This window comes from Camelina sativa, chromosome 7 (assembly GCF_030686135.1).
Source record: "Camelina sativa cultivar CO46 ecotype springtype chromosome 7, ASM3068613v1".
NCBI lineage: Eukaryota > Viridiplantae > Streptophyta > Magnoliopsida > Brassicales > Brassicaceae > Camelina > Camelina sativa.
This window is the reverse complement of record NC_141886.1, coordinates 12,473,322-12,498,780: the sequence shown is the minus strand read 5'-3', so window position 1 is coordinate 12,498,780 and position 25,459 is coordinate 12,473,322. Positions and strand designations below refer to the sequence as shown.

At 38.4% G+C, this 25,459-nt stretch overlaps 1 protein-coding gene across 1 annotated transcript; it reads right to left on the bottom strand.

The window, feature by feature from the left end:
* Positions 1-3,587: 3,587 nt before the first annotated feature.
* Positions 3,588-6,443, bottom strand: LOC147941160 (uncharacterized). Its single transcript, XM_087458408.1, has 3 exons — positions 5,327-6,443; positions 5,006-5,194; positions 3,588-4,411 (listed from the first exon to the last, which is right to left on the bottom strand). The coding sequence occupies exons 1-3, from the start codon at positions 6,441-6,443 to the stop codon at positions 3,588-3,590; spliced, it is 2,130 nt and encodes a 709-aa protein (XP_087314534.1).
* Between the last annotated feature and the right edge of the window lie 19,016 nt (positions 6,444-25,459).

Sequence of the window (25,459 nt, the reverse complement as noted above, 5' to 3'; positions counted from 1 at the left end):
AAATCAATGTTTTCTCTGGTTTAGCCTGTTTTGGGACAAAATGGGTATAATTGTTGTCTAAACACTCCAAATTCCTTCCGAACTCTTACAAATAGTTAAATGCATTGGATTGTCACACATTTTTACACTAGAAACACAAACAAATCTGTTTACTACTTCGAATTAATGTTTACTCGGTTTTAGCCTGTTTTCTCGTTTTATGCCTGTTTTGGAACAAAATAGGTATAAGTGTTGTCTAAACACTCCAAATTAAACCCGAACACTTATAATTAGTCAAACGCATTAGATTGTTGCATATTTTCACCCTAGAAAGAGCAACATAGCTGTTTACTGCTTTAAATCAATGTTTTCTCTGGTTTAGCCTGTTTTGGGACAAAATGGGTATAATTGTTGTCTAAACACTCCAAATTCCTTCCGAACTCTTACAAATAGTTAAATGCATTGGATTGTCACACATTTTTACACTAGAAACACAAACAAATCTGTTTACTACTTTGAATTAATGTTTACTCGGTTTTAGCGTGTTTTCTCGTTTTATGCCTGTTTTGGAACAAAATAGGTATAAGTGTTGTCTAAACACTCCAAATTAAACCCGAACTCTTATAATTAGTCAAACACATTAGATTGTTACATACTTTCACCCTAGAAAGAGTAACATAGCTGTTTACTGCTTTAAATCAATGTTTTCTCAGTTTTAGCTTGTTTTGGGATAAAATGGGTATAATTGTTGTCTAAACACTCCAAATTCCTCCCGAACCTTTACAATTAGTTAAATGCATTGGATTGTCACACATTTTGAAACTAGAAACACAAACAAAGCTTTTTTCTGCTTTGAATTAATGTTTTCTCGATTTTAGCCTGTTTTCTCGTTTTAAGCATATTTTGGAACAAAATAGGTATAAGTGTTGTCTAAACACTCCAAATTAAACCCGAACTCTTATAATTAGTCAAACGCATTAGATTGTTGCATATTTTCACCCTAGAAAGAGTAACATAACTGTTTACTGCTTTAAATCAATGTTTTCTTGGGTTTAGCCTGTTTCGGGACAAAATGAGTATAATTGTTGTCTAAATACACCAAATTCATCCCGAACTCTTACAATTAGTCAAATGCATTCGATTGTCACACATGTTGACCCCAGAAACACAAACAAAGCTGTTTACTGCTTTTAATCAATGTTTTCGCGGTTTTAGCCTGTTTTCTCGTTTTAAGCCTGTTTTGGAACAAAATAGGTATAAGTGTTGTCTAAACACTCCAAATTAAACCCGAACACTTATAATTAGTCAAACGCATTAGATTGTTGCATATTTTCACCCTAGAAAGAGTAACATAGCTGTTTACTGCTTTAAATCAATGTTTTCTCGGGTTTAGCCTGTTTTGGGACAAAATGGGTATAATTGTTGTCTAAACACTCCAAGTTCCTCCCGAACTCTTACAATTAGTTAAATGCATTGGATTGTCACACATTTTGACACTAGAAACACAAACAAAACTGTTTACTGCTTCGAATTAATGTTTTCTCGGTTTTAGCCTGTTTTCTTGTTTTAAGCCTATTTTGGAACAAAATAGGTATAAGTGTTGTCTAAACACTCCAAATTAAACCCGAACACTTATAATTGTTAGGATTGCGGAATGAACAAGAGTAGAATGGAGAGAAATGAGAGAATAAGAGGTAAAAGAGAATGTATATTCAAAAAGACTTAATTGGCTTATTCTTAGGTTTGTTACATGGCTTAATATAGAGAGACAAAGGGCATATAGCCGTTAGATACAAAGGAAGGAGGATAGAGACTTGTGTGGGCATGTCTTGGTCCTTATTAATGGTGAAAGCGACCTGCCCTTCCCTTGGTTGACTCGCCTACCACTTGCACACCAAGGTATACATGTGACTCTTCTCTTCACTTAGATATTTATCCTCCATCTTCTCGATCCTTCTTCTCCTTGGGCCTTAACAACCCCAAGCCTCTTCTTTATTTTGCTAACCGGTCCATGGCCTATTGATCTTGGTTGTACGGACACTTGTACGGCCGTTTGTACGGACACTCGTACGGCCAGCCTTGATCTCATGTCCTTCTTCCCTTAGATCAATACTCCCCCTCAAGCTTAGCTTAGTATAACAGCTAAGCTTGGCGGCCCATAGCCATCACCTCGTTAAAAACCTCAAGAATAGAAAACCTCATGGGACAAAACTTTCTTGAGGGAAAGAGTGTGATGGTCATGGGTGGAGGACTAGAGATCAAGGTTGTGTTAAGTCCACAAGTCCAAGTTTGTTGTAAATGTGATCACAAACTTGGCGCCTTGCAGCCTTGGTAAAGATGTCGGCGAGCTGATCTACACTTGGTGTGTGGTATGGGAGCGTGACACCCTCTTCAATCTTTTCTCGGACCTTGTGACAATCCAACTCAATGTGTTTGGTTCTTTCATGGAACACTGAGTTTGTGGCTATGTGTATAGCAGCTTCATTGTCGCAATGCATAGGAATTGGTGTTGATGACTTGATGCCTAAATCTTCTAGTAATGCCTTGAGCCATGTGAGTTCGGTAGTTAGCTTCCTCATTGCTCGGTATTCTGATTCGGCACTTGACATCGACACTACTTTTTGCTTCTTGGTTTTCCAAGTCACTAGGTTCCCTCCTATGAATGTGCAGTAGCCAGTCGTAGATCGCCTATCTGTCCTATCACCGGCCCAATCTGCGTCACAATATCCCACAAGATCGGTGTTGGAGTTCATGCCCATCCATATGCCTTGGCCAGGACTCTTCTTGAGGTAATGAAGGATCCTCTCCAAAATGCTCCAGTGATATGTTGTAGGGGCGTTCATGTACTGGCTGACCTGATTCACAGCAAAGCATATATCAGGTCGAGTAAGTGTCAAGTATATTAGCTTACCTACTAGACGGCGATAGCGAGAAGGATCTTCATATAATGGATCCCTTCTCTCCCCCTTTCGTTCGACCTGGTATCCATCTGGAAGTGGAGTGTCTACTGGTTTAGCTCCTAGTTTTCCTGTTTCACAAAGTAAATCAAGAGTGTACTTCCTTTGTGAAAGAAATAAGCCCTCCGGAGAGCGACATACTTCGATTCCAAGGAAGTACTTAAGTTCACCAAGGTCTTTGATATCAAATACTGAATTTAAATGTGTCTTTATATCCTTAATACCTCCTTGGTTGTCTCCAGAGATGATAAGATCATCTACATATATAAGAACAACCACTATACCTTTGTCGCTTTGAAGAGTGAAGAGAGTGGTATCCGACTGAGACTTTCTAAACCCATATTCTATGAGTGTAGTGCTCAGCTTGTGATACCAGGCTCTTGGGGATTGCTTTAGGCCATAGATAGCCTTTCTTAGTCTTAGTACCTTTCCCGGAGCAATGGTGTTTTCAAGGCCCGGTGGTGGCGTCATGTACACCTCTTCTTTCAACTCTCCTTGTAAGAAGGCATTTTTGACATCCATCTGCCACAACTCCCAAGCTAGGTTAGTAGCCAAGGAGAGAACTACCCTTACCGTGTGAAGTTTGGTTACTGGTGCGAATGTGTCGTTGTAGTCTTGGCCGTATGTTTGAGTGAAACCGCGAGCTACAAGTCAAGCCTTGTATCGTTCAATGTTTCCATTGCTCAAGTACTTGATTGTGAACACCCATTTGGAGCTTACGGCTCTCTTTCCTGGTGGAAGGTCAGCTTCATCCCAAGTGTGGTTGCGTGTCATGGCCTCAACTTCATCGTCTATCGCTCCAAGCCATACTTTGCTTTCTTTTGCTTCATCATAAGTGTTTGGTATAGAATGTTCATCTATCTTTCCAAGAAACGCTTGATGATCAACCGGTAGGTTAGCAAGTGAACACACAGCTTGTATTGGGTGAGCTATGGCTTGATGGTTATAGTAGACGCGTTTGTCCTTCCAAATGGATGGATGTGTCCGAACCCGCGTACTCCGACACAACTGAGCTGGAGACGGATTAGTGGCCACTGATTCGACTTGTGCCTCTGATGGTTCCTCGTGTACCGTGCTGTTCTCCCCCTCCGGCTCCGGAACCACAATGTCCGTTTGATCACTAGGACGTTCGGCCATAGGCGGCGGCTGAGATGGTGCGGGTGGGCCGGTCCGGTCAGATAAGTCAGGTGAAGTATCCTGGGACACAACATGAGGCGGGCCTGATGAAACTCCAAGGTGGTCGAGGAGGAACTTGAGACTGGTAGCTTTATCAGTTGGAGTGGCCAAGTCTTCAAGGTCGGCCCAATCTCTTTTGTCGAAGTAGCCTTGTCCTTCAAGGAATTTGACATCACGGGAGACAAATGTGCGATGTTGGATGGGGTCAAAGCATTTGTAGCCCTTTTGTGTGGTGGAGTAACCAAGGAACATACACTTGGTACTCTTAGCCTCTAACTTGTTCCTCATCTCACCGGGTACTAAGACAAAACAAACACACCCAAACACTTTCAAATGACTAATGGATGGTTTAAATTTGTTCAATACCTCAAATGGTGATCGGTCTTCCAAGATCTTAGTTGGAATCCTGTTTATGAGATAGCAAGCCATCATCATTGCATCTCCCCAGTATCTCTTAGGTACATTGGTGTGAAACATCATTGATCTAGCCACTTCCATGAGATGTCGGTTTTTCCTTTCGGCCACACCATTTTGTTGAGGTGTGTATGGGCAACTTGTTTGATGGATAATGCCATGTTTAGCTAGATGTTCTTTGAACCTATTACTTGTGTACTCACCTCCATTATCTGTTCTAAACACTTTAATCTTAGCATTAAATTGATTAGTAACATAATTCTGAAAGTTTGTAAAGGCATCAATCACAAGATCCTTAGATGGAAGCAATGTAACCCATGTATACTTGGACTTTTCATCAATAAAGGTCACAAAATATCTATTATTGTCTCTAGAGACACATGGGGAGGTCCAAACATCTGAATGAACCAAGTCAAAACAATTTTCATAAAAGGTAGTAGACTTAGAGAAAACAGTTTTACAATGCTTCCCAAGAATACAAGCTTCACAACTAGAATGATCAAACATAGCATTAGGTATCATCAACTCAAGAGCTCTAGAGTGAGGGTGTCCTAGTCTAGCATGCCACAACACATTAAAAGAAACACCAAGATAAGAAGTAAGGGAACATGATTTAGGTGAGCTTGGTGAACTCTCTTGAAGAATATAAAGGTCATCTTTGGTTCCACCTTCACCAATCAGTTTTCCAGTCTCAATATCCTGAAAGTAAACATCATTAGGCCTTTTTACCGACAAAAGGTTAGAGGTGAACTTTGGCATATAAAACGCCTTGGACTCTTTATTAAATAGTCTAAGGTTACCAATCCCTTGAATTGGGATTTTATCTCCATTAGCTATCATAACATTACCCTTAACCGGTTCAATATTGTTTAGAAGATTCGAATTGCTAATCATGTGATGTGATGCACCCGAATCAACAACAAGTGAACTATTAGGTTTAAGGGTTAAGAAAGTTTTACCAGACTCTTTAAGGGCCAAAGACTTGATGAAGGCTTCCAAGTCAGATTTCTTCACATACTCCCCGGACATTGTCTCCTCTCCACTCTTAGATGAACCGGCCTGGCCTTGTTCTTCTTTGGAGTGAGTTAGGTTAGCCCTTGGGTCCTTGGTTGTATGGTTGTGACTTGGCCGTAAGTGTGGGTGGAGAAACCAGCATTTTTCTTTGGTGTGGCTCTTCCTCTTGCAATGCTCACATCCTCCCTTAGACCTTCTGTCCTCCTGCTTGTACACTCCTTTATTAGCCGTAATGAGCTCCCCCTTACCACTGAAGAGACCAAGAGAGCCTTGCTCCTTTTGGATCTGCGAACACACGTCATCTAGGCTAGGGAGCTTATCCGATCTTAGGATGTGTTTTATGAGGTCGTTGAAGGTGGGGTTGAGTGTGAGGAGCAGGGCAAAAACTTTGTCTTGTTCCCTTCGCTCATTAAGAACCGCCGGGTCCATGGTGTTTGGCCTAAGCATTTCGAATTCGGCCCAAAGTGACCTGAACTTGCCAAAATGTTTGTTAAACTCCATGTCTTCTTGGCTCAAGTCGTTGATAGCCTTCCTAACTTCAAAGACTCGAGTGAGGTTGGAGACATTGCCAAAGACATTTTTGAGGGTCTCCCATAGTTCCCTTGCCGTCTCGCAATATGAGTATGCTTCGAGTATGGGGCCTTCAAGTGAGTTCTGGAGTATAGAGAGGACAGTTTGATCTTCTTGAAACCATTTGGCCTCTTCATCAGGTTTGGCCTCCTCTCCTTCTTCTTTGGTGGTTTCTTTTCCACCGTCTTCCGTGGCTTTCTTTAGAACCGTGCTTCCTTCGATATGGCTCCAAAGTCCGCGGCCACATAGTGCGGTTTTGGTGGTCCTTGACCATAAGAGGTAGTTTCCTCCTTTGAGAACTGTAGGCAAGACAAGCGGCTTGTTGTTTTCCATGGCCAAATGTTATGGACCGTTGGGTAAACCGTTTGTCCGGCAGGTAATAGTGAAATAGCACAATAGAATAGCGAACAAGAGTTGAGATTTTGGAACAAAGAATAGAGAATAAGGGTCAGTTTGTCAAGAACAACAACCTGGCTCTGATACCATGTTAGGATTGCGGAATGAACAAGAGTAGAATGGAGAGAAATGAGAGAATAAGAGGTAAAAGAGAATGTATATTCAAAAAGACTTAATTGGCTTATTCTTAGGTTTGTTACATGGCTTAATATAGAGAGACAAAGGGCATATAGCCGTTAGATACAAAGGAAGGAGGATAGAGACTTGTGTGGGCATGTCTTGGTCCTTATTAATGGTGAAAGCGACCTGCCCTTCCCTTGGTTGACTCGCTTACCACTTGCACACCAAGGTAAACATGTGACTCTTCTCTTCACTTAGATATTTATCCTCCATCTTCTCGATCCTTCTTCTCCTTGGGCCTTAACAACCCCAAGCCTCTTCTTTATTTTGCTAACCGGTCCATGGCCTATTGATCTTGGCTGTACGGACACTTGTACGGCCGTTTGTACGGACACTCGTACGGCCGGCCTTGATCTCATGTCCTTCTTCCCTTAGATCAATAATAATTAGTCAAAGGCATTAGATTGTTGCATATTTTCACCCTAGAAAGAGTAACATAACTGTTTACTGCTTTAAATCAATGTTTTCTTGGGTTTAGCCTGTTTCGGGACAAAATGAGTATAATTGTTGTCTAAACACTCCAAATTCATCCCGAACTCTTACAATTAGTCAAATGCATTCGATTGTCACACATGTTGACCCCAGAAACACAAACAAAGCTGTTTACTGTTTTTAATCAATGTTTTCGCGGTTTTAGCCTGCTTTCTCGTTTTAAGCCTGTTTTGGAACAAAATAGGTATAAGTGTTGTCTAAACACTCCAAATTAAACCCGAACACTTATAATTAGTCAAACGCAATAGATTGTTGCATATTTTCACCCTTGAAAGAGTAACATAGCTGTTTACTGCTTTAAATCAATGTTTTCTCGGGTTTAGCCTGTTTTGGGACAAAATGGGTATAATTGTTGTCTAAACACTCCAAATTCCTCCCGAACTCTTACAATTAGTTAAATTCATTGGATTGTCACACATTTTGACACTAGAAACACAAACAAAACTGTTTACTGCTTCGAATTAATGTTTTCGCGGTTTTAGCCTGTTTTCTCGTTTTAAGCCTGTTTTGGAACAAAATAGGTATAAGTGTTGTCTAAACACTCCAAATTAAACCCGAACACTTATAATTAGTCAAACGCATTAGATTGTTGCATATTTTCACCCTAGAAAGAGTAACAAAGCTGTTTACTGCTTTAAATCAATGTTTTCTCGGGTTTAGCCTGTTTTGGGACAAAATGGGTATAATTGTTGTCTAAACACTCCAAATTCCTCCCGAACCTTTACAATTAGTTAAATGCATTGGATTGTCACACATTTTGACACTAGAAACACAAACAAAACTGTTTACTGCTTCGAATTAATGTTTTCTCGGTTTTAGCCTGTTTTCTTGTTTTAAGCCTATTTTGGAACAAAATAGGTATAAGTGTTGTCTATATTAGAATATAAGAAGGAGAAGAGAGAGAGAGGCCGGTAAGGCCGAGCTATGGAAGAAGAAGAGAAGCGGCCGGTAAGGCTGCCAACACAAGAAGAGTGGCCGGTAAGGCCATGAGTGGAATGAGAGCGGCTGGTAAGGCCGCGAACACAATGAGAGTGGCCGGTAAGGTCGTGTGGGCCGTGTGAAGAATGAGAGAGGTCAGGAAGGCCTTGAGTGCAATGTGGGAAGAGGTGTGTAGCAAAGGCCTTATAAGAAGAAGAGGCCCAAGAAGAAGTTAAATGTCTCACAAAGAAAGGAAGGGAAGGAAGAAGCATGTGAGTCCTTGGTTGGTGAAGCATAGCGAGACAACCAAGGGAAGGAGCTGTCCCTTTCACTATGCACCAACTTGTGCCCAACGGCTATATGTGTCCCTTTCAGCTCTCATTTATGTCCAACGGTCATATGCAATTTGTATTCCTATATTAAGCTGTGTAATTGAGCTCTTATGTAATCGACGAAAATATATCAATAAGAAGTGTTCTTTCTCTTATCTCTCTCTCTCTAACCTTGTGTTTAATCAATAAGCACAATGTAGACTTGGAAGAGGAATCGATTTAGAGGCTGCCCTTAAGGCAGCCTAATCACTTCTTAAATCACCTTAAACTCTTCTTTATTTACTTCTTATTCTCTAGCTTACTGATTCTAAATCCTCTTTATCTAAAGTACACAAACTCTAAGTGTTGTGATACTTTAACAAGGATTAGTCTCAAACTAGATTGTTTCTCCTTCATAGATCCGATTTACTCTCTAGTATATTTGGATATATTGTTGGTTCTTTGTGTGGATTCCATCACAAGTTGATGGTCTCTTCCTCTTGAGAACGAGTTCCCTTTGTGTGGATAAAGGGAGATTTATTCACCAAGTGTTTGTCTACTCTCTCTTATGAGATTTGTCTCATAAATCCCAACATGGTATCAGAGCCAGGTTCCTCAACAGTCTAAACACTCCAAATTAAACCCAAACTCCTATAATTAGTCAAACGCATTAGATTGTTGCATACTTTCACCCTAGAAAGAGCAACATAGCTGTTTACTGCTTTAAATCAATGTTTTCTCTGGTTTAGCCTGTTTTGGGACAAAATGGGTATAATTGTTGTCTAAACACTCCAAATTCCTTCCGAACTCTTACAAATAGTTAAATGCATTGGATTGTCACACATTTTTACACTAGAAACACAAACAAATCTGTTTACTACTTCGAATTAATGTTTACTCGGTTTTAGCCTGTTTTCTCGTTTTATGCCTGTTTTGGAACAAAATAGGTATAAGTGTTGTCTAACCACTCCAAATTAAACCCGAACACTTATAATTAGTCAAACGCATTAGATTGTTGCATATTTTCACCCTAGAAAGAGTAACATAGCTGTTTACTGCTTTAAATCAATGTTTTCTCGGGTTTAGCCTGTTTTGGGACAAAATGGGTATAATTGTTGTCTAAACACTCCAAATTCCTCCCGAACTCTTACAATTAGTTAAATTCATTGGATTGTCACACATTTTGACACTAGAAACACAAACAAAACTGTTTACTGCTTCGAATTAATGTTTTCTCGGTTTTAGCCTGTTTTCTCGTTTTAAGCCTGTTTTGGAACAAAATAGGTATAAGTGTTGTCTAAACACTCCAAATTAAACCCGAACTCTTATAATTAGTCAAACGCATTAGATTGTTGCATATTTTCACCCTAGAAAGAGTAACATAACTGTTTACTGCTTTAAATCAATGTTTTCTTGGGTTTAGCCTGTTTCGGGACAAAATGAGTATAATTGTTGTCTAAACACTCCAAATTCATCCCGAACTCTTACAATTAGTCAAATGCATTCGATTGTCACACATGTTGACCCCAGAAACACAAACAAAGCTGTTTACTGCTTTTAATCAATGTTTTCGCGGGTTTAGCCTGTTTTCTCGTTTTAAGCCTGTTTTGGAACAAAATAGGTATAAGTGTTGTCTAAACACTCCAAATTAAACTGAACACTTATAATTAGTCAAACGCATTAGATTGTTGCATATTTTCACCCTAGAAAGAGTAACATAGCTGTTTACTGCTTTAAATCAATGTTTTCTCGGGTTTAGCCTGTTTTGGGACAAAATGGGTATAATTGTTGTCTAAACACTCCAAGTTCCTCCCGAACTCTTACAATTAGTTAAATTCATTGGATTGTCACACATTTTAACACTAGAAACACAAACAAAACTGTTTACTGCTTCGAATTAATGTTTTCTCGGTTTTAGCCTGTTTTCTTGTTTTAAGCCTATTTTGGAACAAAATAGGTATAAGTGTTGTCTAAACACTCCAAATTAAACCCGAACACTTATAATTAGTCAAACGCATTAGATTGTTGCATACTTTCACCCTAGAAAGAGCAACATAGCTGTTTACTGCTTTAAATCAATGTTTTCTCTGGTTTAGCCTGTTTTGGGACAAAATGGGTATAATTGTTGTCTAAACACTCCAAATTCCTTCCGAACTCTTACAAATAGTTAAATGCATTGGATTGTCACACATTTTTACACTAGAAACACAAACAAATCTGTTTACTACTTCGAATTAATGATTACTCGGTTTTAGCCTGTTTTCTCGTTTTATGACTGTTTTGGAACAAAATAGGTATAAGTGTTGTCTAAACACTCCAAATTAAACCCGAACACTTATAATTAGTCAAACACATTAGATTGTTGCATATTGTCACCCTAGAAAGAGTAACATAACTGTTTACTGCTTTAAATCAATGTTTTCTTGGGTTTAGCCTGTTTCGGGACAAAATGAGTATAATTGTTGTCTAAACACTCCAAATTCATCCCGAACTCTTACAATTAGTCAAATGCATTCGATTGTCACACATGTTGACCCCAGAAACACAAACAAAGCTGTTTACTGCTTTTAATCAATGTTTTCGCGGTTTTAGCCTGCTTTCTCGTTTAAAGCCTGTTTTGGAACAAAATAGGTATAAGTGTTGTCTAAACACTCCAAATTAAACCCGAACACTTATAATTAGTCAAACGCATTAGATTATTGCATATTTTCACCCTAGAAAGAGTAACATAACTGTTTACTGCTTTAAATCAATGTTTTCTTGGGTTTAGCCTGTTTCGGGACAAAATGAGTATAATTGTTGTCTAAACACTCCAAATTCATCCCGAACTCTTACAGTTAGTCAAATGCATTCGATTGTCACACATGTTGACCCCAGAAACACAAACAAAGCTGTTTACTGCTTTTAATCAGTGTTTTCGCGGTTTTAGCCTGTTTTCTCGTTTTAAGCTTGTTTTGGAACAAAATAGGTATAAGTGTTGTCTAAACACTCCAAATTAAACCCGAACACTTATAATTAGTCAAACGCATTAGATTGTTGCATATTTTCACCCTAGAAAGAGTAACATAGCTGTTTACTGCTTTAAATCAATGTTTTCTCGGGTTTAGCCTGTTTTGGGACAAAATGGGTATAATTGTTGTCTAAACACTCCAAGTTCCTCCCGAACTCTTACAATTAGTTAAATTCATTGGATTGTCACACATTTTGACACTAGAAACACAAACAAAACTGTTTACTGCTTCGAATTAATGTTTTCTCGGTTTTAGCCTGTTTTCTCGTTTTAAGCCTGTTTTGGAACAAAATAGGTATAAGTGTTGTCTAAACACTCCAAATTAAACCCGAACTCTTATAATTAGTCAAACGCATTAGATTGTTGCATATTTTCACCCTAGAAAGAGTAACATAACTGTTTACTGCTTTAAATCAATGTTTTCTTGGGTTTAGCCTGTTTCGGGACAAAATGAGTATAATTGTTGTCTAAACACTCCAAATTCATCCCGAACTCTTACAATTAGTCAAATGCATTCGATTGTCACACATGATGACCCCAGAAACACAAACAAAGCTGTTTACTGCTTTTAATCAATGTTTTCGCGGGTTTAGCCTGTTTTCTCGTTTTAAGCCTGTTTTGGAACAAAATAGGTATAAGTGTTGTCTAAACACTCCAAATTAAACCGAACACTTATAATTAGTCAAACGCATTAGATTGTTGCATATTTTCACCCTAGAAAGAGTAACATAGCTGTTTACTGCTTTAAATCAATGTTTTCTCAGTTTTAGCTTGTTTTGGGATAAAATGGGTATAATTGTTGTCTAAACACTCCAAATTCCTCCCGAACCTTTACAATTAGTTAAATGCATTGGATTGTCACACATTTTGACACTAGAAACACAAACAAAGCTTTTTTCTGCTTTGAATTAATGTTTTCTCGTTTTAAGCCTATTTTGGAACAAAATAGGTATAAGTGTTGTCTAAACACTCCAAATTAAACCCGAACTCTTATAATTAGTCAAACGCATTAGATTGTTGCATACTTTCACCCAAGAAAGAGCAACATAGCTGTTTACTGCTTTAAATCAATGTTTTCTCTGGTTTAGCCTGTTTTGGGACAAAATGGGTATAACTGTTGTCTAAACACTCCAAATTCCTTCCGAACTCTTACAAATAGTTAAATGCATTGGATTGTCACACATTTTTACACTAGAAACACAAACAAATCTGTTTACTATGAAACCGCACACACACCTTGTCCGTACATCCGTCCGTACAACCATCACCATTGGGCCGTCCGTACAGCTAAAGGCCTACCAAGCTCAACCCATGAGGATCACGAGCCCATTCCATGTTCACCAGCCTCCAACGGTCACAAGAGCTTCTCGATCCTTCCCCTCATAGCCGTTAGTGTAGAGTGCGCAAGTGGGAAGGATCACATGTCTTCTTAAGGACATGTCGCTATCTTTATATGTAAATGTGCCTAGGATCATCTTAGTATATTCTTTTGTATATGTCTATAAGTAGATTGTAATTATGTTCTAAATGAGGTAAGAAGAGATAATATCTCTTTCTCCACAATACTCTCTCTATACTCTCTTACTATACTCTCAACGATTCTCACTCTCTTGTTATTCAAATCTTCTCACTAAACTCATAATCGATCCTATTAATTCTTTCATGGTATCAGAGCCAGGTTGCTCGTCATTCTAAAGTTTTTGATCATCACTTACTTCCGCTTCCCCTTCTCTCTCATTTTCTGTTTTTTGACTTGAAAGTCATTTTCTTTAACCGTTGGATAATAGCTTTACCTAACGGTCTCTTCATCATGGAAAGTGTCAAAACCATGGTTGTTCCGGTGACTCTCAAGGGAGAGAACTATCTGCTGTGGGCGAGGACCACGAAAACTGCCCTTTGTGGCCGAGGCCTTTGGTCTCACGTTGAGAAGAGCGAAGCTCCGAGTGGCGAGGCCACCAAGGACGGCAAGGAACTTGCCGGAGATGAAAAGAACAAATGGTTCCAAGAAGACCAAGGGGTCTTAGCCATCATTCAAAACTCTCTAGATGCCCCCATTCTTGAAGCCTACTCCTACTGCGAGACGGCGAAGGACTTGTGGGACACCCTCAAGAACGTTTTTGGTAATATTACCAATGTCAATCGTATCTTCGAGATTAAAAGGGCCATCAATAACCTCAACCAAGAGGATATGGAGTTTACAAAGCATTTTGGGAAGTTTAGGTCCCTCTGGGCTGAACTAGAAATGCTGCGACCGGCGACAATTGATCCGGCCATACTGAACGAGAGGCGTGAACAAGACAAAGTGTTTGGGCTGCTCTTGACCCTAAACCCCTCCTACAATGATCTCATCAAACACATCTTGCGGTCAGATAAACTCCCAAGCCTTGATGATGTTTGTAACCAAATTCAAAAGGAGCATGGCTCCATGGGATTGTTCGGCAGCAAGGGAGAGCTGGTGACCGCTAACAAAGCTGAGATGGCATCAGCAAACAAAGGCTACTACCGACCGGAGGACAAGAACAACCCGCCGGTTTGTGAGCACTGTAAGAAACTTGGCCACTTCAAGAGCCGCTGCTGGATCCTACATCCGCATCTAGCACCACCACCGGGAACAATCCGAGGTGGACGACCAAACCGCGGAGGACAACCGAGAGCTCACCAAGCAACTGCCGTGGGGGAGCCATTGATCTCTGAGCAGCCTCAACAAGTGACCGGTGGAACTGCTCTTGCTGCAGCATCGTCCGAGCTGGTAAGGCGGTCCGACCTTGATGCGCTCATCAAAGCCCTCAAGGAGGCCACCGGTAAGGCGTCTCTTACTTCAAACAAAACTAAGTCTCTTATTGTTGATTCTGGTGCATCTCATCACATGATTAGTGATTCTAGGTTAATGAGTGATATTAAGCCTGCTAATGGTAATGTTGTGATAGCTAATGGTGAGAAAGTTCCAATTAAAGGCATAGGGAATTTAAAGTTATTTAACAAAGAAACTAAAGCTTTCTATATGCCAAATTTCACATCTAATTTGCTATCAGTTAAGAGGGCCACCACTGATTTAAATTGTTATGCAATATTTGGTCCTAACAAGGTTCATTTTCAGGATATTGAGACAAGTAAAGTTCTTGGTCAAGGAGGTTCCAAGGATGATCTATATGTGCTTGAGGACTTGAATCTATCTTCTTCTACTGCATCTTGTTTTAATTCGGTTATTATTAAACCTAGTGATTCTATTTTACATGCTAGGCTAGGACATCCTCATACTAGAGCTTTATCATTAATGTTTCCTAATATTTCTTTTAAAAATGATGAGTGTGAGGCATGTATTCTTGGTAAACATTGCAAGGCTGTTTTTCCTAAATCTATGACTATTTATGAAAATTGTTTTGATTTAATCCATTCAGATGTTTGGACTTCCCCTTGCTTGTCTAGAGAAAATCAAAAATATTTTGTGACTTTTATTGATGAAAAATCAAAATATACTTGGCTGACCTTGCTTCCTTCTAAAGATAGAGTTCTTGAAGCCTTCACTAATTTTCAAAAATATGTGACTAACCATTATAATGCAAAGATTAAAATTTTGAGATCAGATAATGGAGGAGAGTATACAAGCCATGCCTTCAAACAATACCTAGCAAACCATGGGATTATTCATCAAACAAGCTGTCCATATACACCCCAACAAAATGGTGTTGCTGAAAGGAAGAATAGGCACCTCATGGAAGTGGCAAGATCCATGATGTTTCACACCAATGTTCCAAAGAAGTTTTGGGGAGATGCTGTTCTTGCGGCTTGCTACCTCATTAACCGGACACCAACCAAAGTTCTTCAAGACAGTTCACCGTTTGAGGTAATAAACAAGGTAAAACCCTCATTTGATCATTTAAGAGTATTTGGCTGCGTGTGTTATGTGTTGAAGCCAGGAGAACTGCGCGACAAGCTTGATGCTAAGAGTGTTAAGAGCATGTTCCTTGGGTACTCGACGACTCAAAAAGGCTACAAGTGCTACGAGCCGAACATGAAGCGCGTTTTTGTCTCTCGTGATGTTAAGTTCGTGGAGTCTAAAGGCTTCTATGAGGAAAAGAACTGGGAGAGCCTTCGAGACTTGTCCACCTCACCATCTGACCGAGCTAACAACCTTCGCATCCTTCTCGAGAGACTCGGTGTTGACAATGCCCCCGCGTCAACACCTGCACCCCCAGTCAATGCACCGGCCACTTCACCGCCGGAGTCTCTAGACAATGATCCCTCGGCTGCACTTGATGAACACTCGGCTGAACTTGATGAACAATCCGATGATGAAAATGGTTTAAATTCAGTTCCGGTGGACAATGCTTCCGGTGATGAGGATTATGTGCCCACTGAGAAAGACAATGACGATGAGGCCACACCACAGGAAGTTATCCCACTTCGCCGCAGTGAACGCCTCAAGTTTCCCCCCTCCAATTGGCGAAACACTCGGGTCTACTACAACAACGTTGCTGTAGCTCATCCGATTCAAGCGGTATGCACCTTGGCTCATTTTCCTCCACACCATCAAGTGTTTCTTGGCAAGATTGATGCTCATTGGATTCCCAAAGACTATGAAGAAGCCAAGAATCATAAGGAATGGTGTGATGCTGTCAATGCCGAGAAGAATGCAATGGAGGCCAATCATACATGGGACGAGGCTGACTTACCCAAAGGCAAGAAGGCTGTGACATCCAGGTGGATCTTTACCATTAAATATAAGAGTGATGGGGAGATCGAACGCTACAAAGCCAGACTCGTTGCAAGGGGGTTCACTCAAACGTATGGGGAGGACTACCAAGATACGTTTGCACCGGTGGCCAAACTTCACACGGTTCGAGTTGTTCTCTCTCTTGCAACCAACCTTGACTGGGACTTATGGCAAATGGATGTTAAGAACGCCTTCTTACAAGGAGAGCTCGAGGATGAAGTTTATATGAGGCCACCTCCGGGTTTAGAAGACATCATTGGTCCCGGGAAAGTATTAAAACTGAACAAGGCGATTTATGGACTCAAACAGTCCCCTAGGGCTTGGTATCACAAGTTAAGCACCACACTCCTTGAGAAAGGCTTCCGCAAATCAGAGGCTGACCACACTCTATTCACCTTACCAAGTGAAAAAGGTATTATAGTCATTCTAGTTTATGTTGATGATATCATCATAACTGGAAGTGACAAGGTAGGCATTCAAGAGACTAAGGCTTACCTTAAGTCAGTTTTTGATATCAAAGACCTAGGAGAACTTAAATATTTTCTTGGTATAGAAGTATATAGGACTAATGAAGGATTGTTTTTATCACAAAGAAAATATGCTCTTGATTTATTGAGTGAAGCAGGGAAGCTAGGTTCAAAAGCTGTATCTACACCCCTTGATGAAAACTATAAGGCCGGAGGAAAGGGGGAGTTTGATGCAGCTCCATTTCAAGACGTCAAGCGATACCGGCGGCTAGTAGGTAAGCTTATATACCTTACTATCACTAGACCTGATATTTGCTTTGCTGTTAATCAGGTGAGCCAACACATGCAAAGTCCTACCGTGCATCATTGGGGTATGGTGAACCGCATCCTCAAATATCTCAAGGGCTCGCCGGGGCAAGGCATATGGATGGGTCGAAATGAAAGCACGGAGCTAATAGGGTATTGTGATGCGGATTACGCCGGAGACCGTGGAGACCGTCGCTCCACTACAGGCTATTGCACGTTCCTAGGAGGCAACTTGATCACATGGAAGAGCAAGAAACAAAAGGTGGTATCCCTATCAAGTGCTGAATCGGAGTATAGAGCCATGAGAAAGTTAACAACCGAGTTGATGTGGCTCAAGGCACTCATCAAGGACCTTGGAATCGAGTCACCTAAGCCTATTACTATGCATTGCGACAATGAGGCAGCTATTCACATCGCAACAAACTCGGTGTTCCATGAGAGAACCAAGCACATTGAAGTCGACTGCCACAAAGTCCGAGAGCAAATTAAACTTGGAGTTGTTCTACCATGTCACACCGAGAGCTCTGAACAATTGGCTGACGTTTTCACCAAGGCGGCCAGTCCACAAGTGTGTGAGTACATTCACTCCAAACTTGGCCTCAAAGATCTTACTCGGCCATGATTGTCTTCACATGATGCCCACACTCTTTTTCCCTTAAGTATAGTTTTTCCCAAGTGGTTTTCTATACTAAGGTTTTTAATGAGGTGGGTGTGCATGAGTCCAAGCTTGATCAATGCTCATGATCAAGCTTGAGGGGGAGTATGAAACCGCACACACACCTTGTCCGTACATCCGTCCGTACAACCATCACCATTGGGCCGTCCGTACAGCTAAAGGCCTACCAAGCTCAACCCATGAGGATCACGAGCCCATTCCATGTTCACCAGCCTCCAACGGTCACAAGAGCTTCTCGATCCTTCCCCTCATAGCCGTTAGTGTAGAGTGCGCAAGTGGGAAGGATCACATGTCTTCTTAAGGACATGTCGCTATCTTTATATGTAAATGTGCCTAGGATCATCTTAGTATATTCTTTTGTATATGTCTATAAGTAGATTGTAATTATGTTCTAAATGAGGTAAGAAGAGATAATATCTCTTTCTCCACAATACTCTCTCTATACTCTCTTACTATACTCTCAACGATTCTCACTCTCTTGTTATTCAAATCTTCTCACTAAACTCATAATCGATCCTATTAATTCTTTCATTTACTACTTCGAATTAATGTTTACTCGGTTTTAGCCTGTTTTCTCGTTTTATGCCTGTTTTGGAACAAAATAGGTATAAGTGTTGTCTAAACACTCCAAATTAAACCCGAACACTTATAATTAGTCAAACGCATTAGATTGTTGCATATTTTCACCCTAGAAAGAGTAACATAACTGTTTACTGCTTTAAATCAATGTTTTCTTGGGTTTAGCCTGTTTCGGGACAAAATGAGTATAATTGTTGTCTAAACACTCCAAATTCATCCCGAACTCTTACAATTAGTCAAATGCATTCGATTGTCACACATGTTGACCCCAGAAACACAAACAAAGCTGTTTACTGCTTTTAATCAATGTTTTCGCGGTTTTAGCCTGTTTTCTCGTTTTAAGCTTGTTTTGGAACAAAATAGGTATAAGTGTTGTCTAAACACTCCAAATTAAACCCGAACACTTATAATTAGTCAAACGCATTAGATTGTTGCATATTTTCACCCTAGAAAGAGTAACATAGCTGTTTACTGCTTTAAATCAATGTTTTCTCGGGTTTAGCCTGTTTTGGGACAAAATTGGTATAATTGTTGTCTAAACACTCCAAGTTCCTCCCGAACTCTTACAATTAGTTAAATTCATTGGATTGTCACACATTTTGACACTAGAAACACAAACAAAACTGTTTACCGCTTCGAATTAATGTTTTCTCGATTTTAGCCTGTTTTCTCGTTTTAAGCCTATTTTGGAACAAAATAGGTATAAGTGTTGTCTAAACACTCCAAATTAAACCCGAACTCTTATAATTAGTCAAACGCATTAGATTGTTGCATACTTTCACCCTAGAAAGAGCAACATAGCTGTTTACTGCTTTAAATCAATGTTTTCTCTGGTTTAGCCTGTTTTGTTACAAAATGGGTATAACTGTTGTCTAAACACTCCAAATTCCTTCCGAACTCTTACAAATAGTTAAATGCATTGGATTGTCACACATTTTTACACTAGAAACACAAACAAATCTGTTTACTACTTCGAATTAATGTTTACTCTGTTTTAGCCTGTTTTCTCGTTTTATGCCTGTTTTGGAACAAAATAGGTATAAGTGTTGTCTAAACACTCCAAATTAAACCCGAACTCTTATAATTAGTCAAACACATTAGATTGTTACATACTTTCACCCTAGAAAGAGTAACATAGCTGTTTACTGCTTTAAATCAATGTTTTCTCAGTTTTAGCTTGTTTTGGGATAAAATGGGTATAATTGTTGTCTAAACACTCCAAATTCCTCCCGAACCTTTACAATTAGTTAAATGCATTGGATTGTCACACATTTTGACACTAGAAACACAAACAAAGCTTTTTTCTGCTTTGAATTAATGTTTTCTCGATTTTAGCCTGTTTTCTCGTTTTAAGCCTATTTTGGAACAAAATAGGTATAAGTGTTGTCTAAACACTCCAAATTAAACCCGAACTCTTATAATTAGTCAAACGCATTAGATTGTTGCATACTTTAACCCAAGAAAGAGCAACATAGCTGTTTACTGCTTTAAATCAATGTTTTCTCTGGTTTAGCCTGTTTTGGGACAAAATGGGTATAACTGTTGTCTAAACACTCCAAATTCCTTCCGAACTCTTACAAATAGTGAAATGCATTGGATTGTCACACATTTTTACACTAGAAACACAAACAAATCTGTTTACTACTTCGAATTAATGTTTACTCGGTTTTAGTCTGTTTTCTCGTTTTATGCCTGTTTTGGAACAAAATAGGTATAAGTGTTGTCTAAACACTCCAAATTAAACCCGAACACTTATAATTAGTCAAACGCATTAGATTGTTGCATATTTTCACCCTAGAAAGAGTAACATAACTGTTTACTGCTTTAAATCAATGTTTTCTTGGGTTTAGCCTGTTTCGGGACAAAATGAGTATAATTGTTGTCTAAACACTCCAAATTCATCCCGAACTCTTACAATTAGTCAAATGCATTCGATTGTCACACATGTTGACCCCAGAAACACAAACAAAGCTGTTTACTGCTTTTAATCAATGTTTTCGCGGTTTTAGCCTGCTTTCTCGTTATAAGCCTGTTTTGGAACAAAATAGGTAAAAGTGTTGTCTAAACACTCCAAATTAAACCCGAACACTTATAATTAGTCAAACGCATTAGATTGTTGCATATTTTCACCCTAGAAAGAGTAACATAACTGTTTACTGCTTTAAATCAATGTTTTCTTGGGTTTAGCCTGTTTCGGGACAAAATGAGTATAATTGTTGTCTAAACACTCCAAATTCATCCCGAACTCTTACAATTAGTCAAATGCATTCGATTGTCACACATGTTGACCCCAGAAACACAAACAAAGCTGTTTACTGCTTTTAGTCAATGTTTTCGCGGTTTTAGCCTGCTTTCTCGTTATAAGCCTGTTTTGGAACAAAATAGGTAAAAGTGTTGTCTAAACACTCCAAATTAAACCCGAACACTTATAATTAGTCAAACGCATTAGATTGTTGCATATTTTCACCCTAGAAAGAGTAACATAGCTGTTTACTGCTTTAAATCAATGTTTTCTCGGGTTTAGCCTGTTTTGGGACAAAATGGGTATAATTGTTGTCTAAACACTCCAAATTCCTCCCGAACTCTTACAATTAGTTAAATTCATTGGATTGTCACACATTTTGACACTAGAAACACAAACAAAACTGTTTACTGCTTCGAAATAATGTTTTCTCGGTTTTAGCCTGTTTTCTCGTTTTAAGCTTGTTTTGGAACAAAATAGGTATAAGTGTTGTCTAAACACTGCAAATTAAACCCGAACACTTATAATTAGTCAAACGCATTAGATTGTTGCATATTTTCACCCTAGAAAGAGTAACATAGCTGTTTACTGCTTTAAATCAATGTTTTCTCGGGTTTAGCCTGTTTTGGGACAAAATGGGTATAATTGTTGTCTAAACACTCCAAGTTCCTCCCGAACTCTTACAATTAGTTAAATTCATTGGATTGTCACACATTTTGACACTAGAAACACAAACAAAACTGTTTACTGCTTCGAATTAATGTTTTCTCGGTTTTAGCTTGTTTTCTCGTTTTAAGCCTATTTTGGAACAAAATAGATATAAGTGTTGTCTAAACACTCCAAATTGAACCCGAACTCTTATAATTAGTCAAACGCATTAGATTGTTGCATACTTTCACCCTAGAAAGAGCAACATAGCTGTTTACTGCTTTAAATCAATGTTTTCTCTGGTTTAGCCTGTTTTGGGACAAAATGGGTATAACTGTTGTCTAAACACTCCAAATTCCTTCCGAACTCTTACAAATAGTTAAATGCATTGGATTGTCACACATTTTTACACTAGAAACACAAACAAATCTGTTTACTACTTCGAATTAATGTTTACTCGGTTTTAGCCTGTTTTCTCGTTTTATGCCTGTTTTGGAACAAAATAGGTATAAGTGTTGTCTAAACACTCCAAATTAAACCCGAACTCTTATAATTAGTCAAACACATTAGATTGTTACATACTTTCACCCTAGAAAGAGTAACATAGCTGTTTACTGCTTTAAATCAATGTTTTCTCAGTTTTAGCTTGTTTTGGGATAAAATGGGTATAATTGTTGTCTAAACAGTCCAAATTCCTCCCGAACCTTTACAATTAGTTAAATGCATTGGATTGTCACACATTTTGACACTAGAAACACAAACAAAGCTTTTTTCTGCTTTGAATTAATGTTTTCTCGATTTTAGCCTGTTTTCTCGTTTTAAGCCTATTTTGGAACAAAATAGGTATAAGTGTTGTCTAACCACTCCAAATTAAACCCGAACACTTATAATTAGTCAAACGCATTAGATTGTTGCATATTTTCACCCTAGAAAGAGTAACATAGCTGTTTACTGCTTTAAATCAATGTTTTCTCGGGTTTAGCCTGTTTTGGGACAAAATGGGTATAATTGTTGTCTAAACACTCCAAATTCCTCCCGAACTCTTACAATTAGTTAAATTCATTGGATTGTCACACATTTTGACACTAGAAACACAAACAAAACTGTTTACTGCTTCGAAATAATGTTTTCTCGGTTTTAGCCTGTTTTCTCGTTTTAAGCTTGTTTTGGAACAAAATAGGTATAAGTGTTGTCTAAACACTCCAAATTAAACCCGAACACTTATAATTAGTCAAACGCATTAGATTGTTGCATATTTTCACCCTAGAAAGAGTAACATAGCTGTTTACTGCTTTAAATCAATGTTTTCTCGGGTTTAGCCTGTTTTGGGACAAAATGGGTATAATTGTTGTCTAAACACTCCAAATTCCTCCCGAACTCTTACAATTAGTTAAATTCATTGGATTGTCACACATTTTGACACTAGAAACACAAACAAAGCTTTTTTCTGCTTTGAATTAATGTTTTCTCGATTTTAGCCTGTTTTCTCGTTTTAAGCCTATTTTGGAACAAAATAGGTATAAGTGTTGTCTAAACACTCCAAATTAAACCCGAACTCTTATAATTAGTCAAACACATTAGATTGTTGCATACTTTCACCGAAGAAAGAGCAACATAGCTGTTTACTGCTTTAAATCAATGTTTTCTCTGGTTTAGCCTGTTTTGGGACAAAATGGGTATAACTGTTGTCTAAACACTCCAAATTCCTTCCGAACTCTTACAAATAGTTAAATGCATTGGATTGTCACACATTTTTACACTAGAAACACAAACAAATCTGTTTACTACTTCGAATTAATGTTTACTCGGTTTTAGCCTGTTTTCTCGTTTTATGCCTGTTTTGGAACAAAATAGGTATAAGTGTTGTCTAAACACTCCAAATTAAACCCGAACACTTATAATTAGTCAAACGCATTAGATTGTTGCATATTTTCACCCTAGAAAGAGTAACATAACTGTTTACTGCTTTAAATCAATGTTTTCTTGGGTTTAGCCTGTTTCGGGACAAAATGAGTATAATTGTTGTCTAAACACTCCAAATTCATCCCGAACTCTTACAATTAGTCAAATGCATTCGATTGTCACACATGTTGACCCCAGAAACACAAACAAAGTTTTTTACTGCTTTTAATCAATGTTTTCGCGGTTTTAGCCTGTTTTCTCGTTTTAAGCTTGTTTTGGAACAAAATAGGTATAAGTGTTGTCTAAACACTCCAAATTAAACCCGAACACTTATAATTAGTCAAACGCATTAGATTTTTGCATACTTTCACCCTAGAAAGAGTAACATAGCTGTTTACTGCTTTAAATCAATGTTTTCTCAGTTTTAGCTTGTTTTGGGATAAAATGGGTATAATTGTTGTCTAAACACTCCAAATTCCTCCCGAACCTTTACAATTAGTTAAATGCATTGGATTGTTACACATTTTGACACTAGAAACACAAACAAAGCTTTTTTCTGCTTTGAATTAATGTTTTCTCGATTTTAGCCTGTTTTCTCGTTTTAAGCCTATTTTGGAACAAAATAGGTATAAGTGTTGTCTAAACACTCCAAATTAAACCCGAACTCTTATAATTAGTCAAACGCATTAGATTGTTGCATACTTTCACCCAAGAAAGAGCAACATAGCTGTTTACTGCTTTAAATCAATGTTTTCTCTGGTTTAGCCTGTTTTGGGACAAAATGGGTATAACTGTTGTCTAAACACTCCAAATTCCTTCCGAACTCTTACAAATAGTTAAATGCATTGGATTGTCACACATTTTTACACTAGAAACACAAACAAATCTGTTTACTACTTCGAATTAATGTTTACTCGGTTTTAGCCTGTTTTCTCGTTTTATGCCTGTTTTGGAACAAAATAGGTATAAGTGTTGTCTAAACACTCCAAATTAAACCCGAACACTTATAATTAGTCAAACGCATTAGATTGTTGCATATTTTCACCCTAGAAAGAGTAACATAACTGTTTAATGCTTTAAATCAATGTTTTCTCGGGTTTAGCCTGTTTTGGGACAAAATGGGTATAATTGTTGTCTAAACACTCCAAATTCCTCCCGAACTCTTACAATTAGTTAAATTCATTGGATTGTCACACATTTTGACACTAGAAACACAAACAAAACTGTTTACTGCTTCGAAATAATGTTTTCTCGGTTTTAGCCTGTTTTCTCGTTTTAAGCTTGTTTTGGAACAAAATAGGTATAAGTGTTGTCTAAACACTCCAAATTAAACCCGAACACTTATAATTAGTCAAACGCATTAGATTGTTGCATATTTTCACCCTAGAAAGAGTAACATAGCTGTTTACTGCTTTAAATCAATGTTTTCTCGGGTTTAGCCTGTTTTGGGACAAAATGGGTATAATTGTTGTCTAAACACTCCAAATTCCTTCCGAACTCTTACAAATAGTTAAATGCATTGGATTGTCACACATTTTGACACTAGAAACACAAACAAAGCTTTTTTCTGCTTTGAATTAATGTTTTCTCGATTTTAGCCTGTTTTCTCGTTTTAAGCCTATTTTGGAACAAAATAGGTATAAGTGTTGTCTAAACACTCCAAATTAAACCCGAACTCTTATAATTAGTCAAACACATTAGATTGTTGCATACTTTCACCGAAGAAAGAGCAACATAGCTGTTTACTGCTTTAAATCAATGTTTTCTCTTGTTTAGCCTGTTTTGGGACAAAATGAGTATAACTGTTGTCTAAACACTCCAAATTCCTCCCGAACTCTTACAATTAGTCAAATGCATTGGATTGTCACACATTTTTACACTAGAAACACAAACAAATCTGTTTACTACTTCGAATTAATGTTTACTCGGTTTTAGCCTGTTTTCTCGTTTTATGCCTGTTTTGGAACAAAATAGGTATAAGTGTTGTCTAAACACTCCAAATTAAACCCGAACACTTATAATTAGTCAAACGCATTAGATTGTTGCATATTTTCACCCTAGAAAGAGTAACATAACTGTTTACTGCTTTAAATCAATGTTTTCTTGGGTTTAGCCTGTTTCGGGACAAAATGAGTATAATTGTTGTCTAAACACTCCAAATTCATCCCGAACTCTTACAATTAGTCAAATGCATTCGATTGTCACACATGTTGACCCCAGAAACACAAACAAAGTTGTTTACTGCTTTTAATCAATGTTTTCGCGGTTTTAGCCTGTTTTCTCGTTTTAAGCTTGTTTTGGAACAAAATAGGTATAAGTGTTGTCTAAACACTCCAAATTAAACCCGAACACTTATAATTAGTCAAACGCATTAGATTGTTGCATATTTTCACCCTAGAAAGAGTAACATAGCTGTTTACTGCTTTAAATCAATGTTTTCTCGGGTTTAGCCTGTTTTGGGACAAAATGGGTATAATTGTTGTCTAAACACTCCAAATTCCTTCCGAA